This window comes from Protobothrops mucrosquamatus, unplaced genomic scaffold, assembly GCF_001527695.2.
Source record: "Protobothrops mucrosquamatus isolate PMUCROS unplaced genomic scaffold, P.Mucros_1.0 scaffold2731, whole genome shotgun sequence".
NCBI lineage: Eukaryota > Metazoa > Chordata > Lepidosauria > Squamata > Viperidae > Protobothrops > Protobothrops mucrosquamatus.
In genome coordinates, this window is record NW_015388773.1 from 127,909 (window position 1) to 134,339 (window position 6,431).

The 6,431-nt window shown below is 40.7% G+C and overlaps 1 protein-coding gene across 1 annotated transcript in view; it reads left to right on the plus strand.

Moving 5' to 3' along the window:
- Window positions 1–6,431, plus strand: part of SGCB (sarcoglycan beta) — a 15,997-nt gene that overhangs the window by 1,096 nt on the left and 8,470 nt on the right. The window contains exons 2-3 of the mRNA XM_015825627.2: window positions 326–421; window positions 4,472–4,681. Coding sequence (XP_015681113.2) covers window positions 326–421; window positions 4,472–4,681 — 306 coding nt within the window. The remainder of the gene's footprint in view (window positions 1–325; window positions 422–4,471; window positions 4,682–6,431) is intronic.

Genomic DNA, 6,431 nt, shown 5'->3' on the forward strand with positions numbered 1-6,431 from the left:
TTTTTTTTTTTTTTTGGTCATCAAGTTTTTGACACCTTGCTAGGCGACTGGTGGTACTCGGACGTTGCCATATCCTAAAAGTGGTACCATGAGTGAACAGGTTGAAAAGCCCTGGGCTAGATGACCTCCAAGGTCCCTTCCCACTCTTATTATTCTACGTTCTCTCCCTCTCTTCGGCCCGCGCTGCTTTTCTCCTGGGTCTTCTCTCGGAGATCCAACGGCGGGGCCGGCCTCTCCTCGACCTCCGCTTCCCACCAGAAAGCGCGCACCGGGGCGGGGGGAAGGATTCCGCGTCAGCTTTTCGTAAAGCGCCTCCGCCGCCCAGCCTCGCTCCCCCTGCGGGCCAAGGAAGGACAACAAGCCGAAGATGGCGGTTCTTCCAGCCTCTGCAGCGGCGGCGGCAGCGGCGGCTTCCGAGCAGGTCGGTAGGCAACGGGGGAAGGAGGGAATTCGGGAAGCCGCCGCGGGAAAAGAAGGGCGCGGCGGCGCTTTGGCAACCTGGCGCAAAGCAGAGGTGGCCGTGGCTGGGGCTAGTCTTCCGTCCGCCCCCCTCCCTCCCTTGGGACTAAGCGGCGGGTCCGAGCTCTCCCCGGGTCTCGCAGCAGCTGGAGAAGGGCGGCTGGGAGCCGTCCGACCGAGCCCGTCGGCGGCCGGAGGGGCGAGAAAAGCTCGCCTCGGCGGCGCCATAGCCAAGCGCCTCTCTCTTTTTTTTGGAGACAGTCCTCGCCTCCTCGCCCGTTATATTTGCGCTTTCGGAAGGAATCCTTAAAATCCCTCTTCCCCTCCCCCCAAATAAAATAAAATAAAATGAAATGAAATAAAGCATGCGGTTGGGGGGATTTGCACGCTGGCTGGCTGGCGGCTCCCTTGCTCTGGAGAACCACGCCCGGAGCCGCGTCCCAGAGGGAGATTCCTGCCCAAGTAAGCGCGCGCCCGGCCCCCCGCGCAAAGCAAAAATAGACCGCTGACGAGGGGCAGCCTCTCGCCGGCGCCCGGCGGGTCGCGACCGGGGCTTGTTGCTCCTGGGCTGCCTGGAACAAGGACGCGGAGGCTGGAGGAGATGTGGGGGGAAAAACCCGGGGCGGCCCAAACGGAGCGCCGCGCGGGGATTGGGGAGGACGGAAAGGGCCGACGAGCTTGGCAAAAAAACGAGAAGGCCGACCTAGAATAACGCTCCCTTTTAAAGGCATTGTCTGTGTGTGTGTGTGAAGATTTCCTTGTCACTACATTAAAAAATAATAATAATATTTATGGTTGAAGGTTACGATTTTTTTAAATAAAGTTTTATTGAGTTTTATGAGGTTAGGGGAGGGATGGGGTCAGTATAGGAGTTAAGGTTCGGGGTTGGGGATCAGGATTGGGATTGGGACAGGGATGGGAACAATGGGGTTACCCCCCCCCCCCCATTAACATTTTCAAGCTTTAGCAAACAGACTATTGTCCGGGTACACATATTGAATAACACTAATTAATATAATAGTCAATAGTTATAATAAATATGAGAAACGATAATCATAGTGTCAATTAGTCAATATGTATCCTTCATCTTACTAGTATATATTCACAGTAACAATAACAATAACAACAAAACAACAACAACAACAACAACAACAACAACAACAACAACAACAACAATAATAATAATAATAATAATAATAATAATAATAATAATAATAATAATAATAATAATAATAAAGTTGGAAGGGACCTTGGAGGTCATCGAGTCCAACCCCCTGCCCAGGCAGGATCCCTACACCATTTCAGACAAATGGCTGTCCAGTCTCTTCTTAAAAACTTCCAGTGTTGGAGCATTCACCACTTCTGGAGGCAGGTTGTTCCATTGGTTAATTGTTCTAACTGTCAGGAAGTTTCTCCTTAGTTCTAAGTTGCTTCTCTCCTTGATCAGTTTCCACCCATAACATATCACATTCATTTCTCACTAGTTCGTTTTGCTAACCATTGGTAAAAATTATCCCGTGTTTTGGAAGTAAACTGAATCCTCTTTCTCTTTAATCTCTAAAGTTAATCTATCCATTTCAGCACATTCTAAAATTTTCTTAATTAGGATCTCTTCAGTTGGTAAATTTTCATTTTTCCAGTGTTGGGCAAATGCTATTCTTGCTGCTGTCAATATATGCAATATTAAATACTCCTTCTCCTTCTCATACTTGGCTCCTAGTATTCCTAACAAAAACAATTCTGGTTTAAATTCTATCTGTATTTTAGTCATCTTGTCCAACCATGTATAAATCTTAAGCCAGAATTTCTTCGTTCTAGGGCATACCCACCAGATATGGTAATAGGTACCTGGCTTTTGTTTACATTTCCAACAATTGTTCGAAGCGTTTTTAAACATTTTCGATAGTCTTACTGGTGTCATATAGGTACAATTTTTTTTTAAGGATTTTACTTTGAGGAGTCTGTCTGTGCACCCCATGTTGATTCAGTATAAATTACAGGTAGTCCTCGATTTACGACAGTTCATTTAGTGACCGTTTGAAGTTACAGAGGCACTGAAGAAAGTGACTGAGGACCATTTTTCACACTTAAGACCGTTGCAGCCTCCCCATGCACACACGATGAAAATTCAGATGCTCGGCAACTGGTTCGTGTTTATGTCGGGTTGCAGGGTCCTGGGGTCCTGGGGTCACCTTTTGTGACCTTCTGACATGCAGTGAGGGAAGCCAGATTCACTTATCTAAACAACTTGCAGTGATTTACTTAACAATGGAGACAAAGGTTGTAAAAATGGGCTAAAATTAACTTAAATGTCTGGCTTAGCAGTAGAAATTTTGGGCTCAATTGTAGCCGTAAGTTGAGGACTACCTATACAGTATTTTCAAGTCTGCTTATTTCTTGGCCAGTGGGCCTTTTTTTAAATGGAATTAATACTATAACATACATCTGTCCTTCTTTCAAGCTAATCCTAAATTTAGAAGTTCATGTTCCATTTATTTTAAGGATGTCCAGCATGGTTAGCATGGTTAAATATTTGGCGAGTTGTTAGTCTAGCTAGCCGATTTATAGGCACAATCTAGTTATAAGATAGATATTGAGGAGAAATGACTTGATTCTTTTTCATTTTCTTTGGGGAGAAGAGGAAAATATACAGTCAGGTTCAGATATATTGAGACAATGATACGTTTTTTGGCCAGCCTCAACATTTGGGAAGATTTTGGAGCCTAGAGTATTGATTGTGTGTGTATGTGGTTCTGGGTCTCCTGTTTGAACGGGGTTGGACTAGATGACCTCCGAGGTCCCTTCCAACTCTCTAATTCTATGATTCTGTAAGGGTCTCCTGCTTGAGCGGGGGGCTGGACTAGATGACCACCAAGATCCCTTCCAACCCTGTTATTCTGTCATTCTGTAAGGGTCTCCTACTGGAGCAGGGAGTTGGACTAGATGACCACCAAGGTCCCTTCCAACCCTGTTATTCTGTCTCCTGATGGAATAGCGGGTTGGACTAGATGACCTCTGAGGTCCCTTCCAACTCTAATTCTATGATTCTGTAAGGGTCTCCTGCTTGAGCGGGGGGCTGGGCTAGATTGACCACCAAGATCCCTTCCAACCCTGTTATTCTATGATTCTGTAAGGGTCTCCTACTGGACTTTTAGTGTTGGTTGGACTTATCCAAGTATTAAAAACAATCCTTATATCCATAATTCTGTTAGTTTGTCCCATCTTTTATGAGCCCCCAAAACTCGGGATGGGTGTAATTAAAATGGCTGTAATTCCTCAATGGGTAGTGCAACACTTTTGTCAAATCCCTTGAATTAAAGCTGAAAGTCTTAATTTTGTTCACGTCTTGAGTGTTTCATTTCAAATTCAACGTGGTGGTGTACAGAGGCCAAATGCAAAAAAAGAGTATCCCAATATATATGAACCTGACTGTATATATATCCCAGCAGGAAAGTACAGAGAGTCCTTGACTAATGACTGGGCACTTAGCAACCATTTGAATTTATGACTGACCCCCCCCCAAAGCTACTTATGATCCAGTTTCAAAATCCTGACATTGCCCTTCCCCCATGGTCATGTGACTGTATTTAGGACAGTTTTGCCAGAAATGTTTTTTTTTTAATAAAAACTGCCCTATGGCAAACAATGGGTTCTGGTGTTCGTTTAAGAATCATGACGATCGCTTTATGATCACTGAAAAAAATGGTTATAAAATGAGGTCCGATGATGTGGTGATCTATTTTATGACTTAACTGAAAATTATGGTTGTCATTCAAGGACTACCTATTCCGTAATGACCACTGAAGTATTTTTCAACTTCTGCGCCTGTTCTCCAGAATGTAATCATTTTGTAAATAAAATAAATGATATACTCTGTGTGTAGATGCTTTCTGATCGTTTTTAAACGTTTTTAAGTATTAGTGAGCTGTTCTTTTTACGATCATCATATTACGGCAGAAATGAAATATTGTCTAATCCGGTTTCCATCTGATGTGTTTGGCTGAAATTTTAGCAAAGCTCAAATGGCCCCGTGAAGAAATCGATGCGAGAAAAAGCCGTGGAACGCAGAAATATTAACAAAGAGCATAACAGTAACTTCAAGGCGGGATACATACCGATTGATGAAGGCCGTCTACACAAAACTGGCTTGCGAGGCAGAAAAGGCAACTTGGCGATTTGTGTGCTGGTCCTCCTTTTTATCTTGGCTGTTGTTAATTTAATTGTAAGTATAACAATCTATAAAATGCATCTTATCTGACAATATTCAGTTAGAACTCCCTTTCTTCTATTGCCCTCAATCTTTCCCAGTATTCTTGTTGTTAGTTGCGAAGTCGTGTCCGACCCATCGCGACCCCATGGACAACGTTCCTCCAGGCCTTCCTGTCCTCTACCATCTTCTGGAGTCCATTTAAGCTCACGCTTACTGCTTCAGTGACTCCATCCAGCCCCTCATTCTCTGTCGTCCCCTTCTTCTATTGCCCTCAATCTTTCCCAGCATTAGGCTCTTCTCCAATGAGTCCTTCCTTCTCATTAGGTGGCCAAAGTACTTGAGTTTCAACTTCAGGATCTGGCCTTCTAAAGAGCAGTCAGGGTTGATCTCCTCTAGGACTGACCGGTTTGATCGCCTTGCAGTCCAGGGGACTCGCAGGAGTCTTCTCCAGCACCATAGTTCAACGGCCTCAATTCTTTGGCACTCAGCCTTTCTTATGGTCCAACTTTCGCAGCCATACATTGCAACTGGGAAAACCATGGCCTTGACTATACGTAGTTTTGTTGACAGGGTGATGTCTGTTGTTACTATTCAGAGTAACTGATGGTATGTAATTAATCCCAGTTACCAACACTTACTGGCCAGAGCATAGAAACCTAGCCTTTGCACCTAATATGCAACATATGACTTACACTTTGATGAGGCTTGTGCAAAAGTGTAGATTGCATGAATAATTGTTTGATTCTTGCTCCATGCTTTTGAGGCTGCTTCTCATTTGTGCATTTAAAGTTGTCAAGTATTTGAAAATTGCATGCAAGTTGTTTGCAATCCTGGCTAGAAAAACGGGGGATATTTTGACTCTGGTATTTTTTTTCCAAATGTGGTGCCTTCCAGATATTTTGAGGCTGCAGTTCTCAAAATACTCATCCAATATAGATGGGGAATTCAAGGAACTCTTAAACTATATTCCGTAGAACATTTCTGTGCTCCAAATAACTTGAAAGTGAACTTTTCCCACTTGACTGCCTGCACACCACTTAAAACATACCATTAAATCATTCTTTGATATTTTAAATGCTGTTTAATCTCAGGCTATGTTTCAGATTGCACATGTAAGATTATTTGCAAAAAAAGAAAAAATAGGAACTCCAGATCTACTACATAAAGTTCATGCCCAGTGGGATGTTGCCAAATGAAAAAAACAACTATTATGAACAGCCAGCAAAATTTTGTAAAACCCAATGCTCTTATTTCACAGCTGTTTGTCAGTTTAAAGGATTCACACAGGATTCACACAGACAACTCTTCTATTACATGACTATTTTTGATTTTGGTACTATTATATTATATTATATTATATTATATTATATTATATTATATTATATTATATTATATTATATTATATTATATTATATTATATTATATTATATTATATTATATTTATTATATTATATTATATTATATTATATTATATTATATTATATTATTATATTATATTATATTATATTATTATATTATATTTATTATATTATATTATATTATATTATATTATATTATATTATATTATATTATATTATTATATTATATTATATTATATTATATTATATTATATTATATTATATTATATTATATTATTATATTATATTATATTATATTATATTATATTATATTTATTATATTATTATATTATATTATATTATATTATATTATATTATATTATATTATTATATTATATTATATTATATTATATTATATTATATTA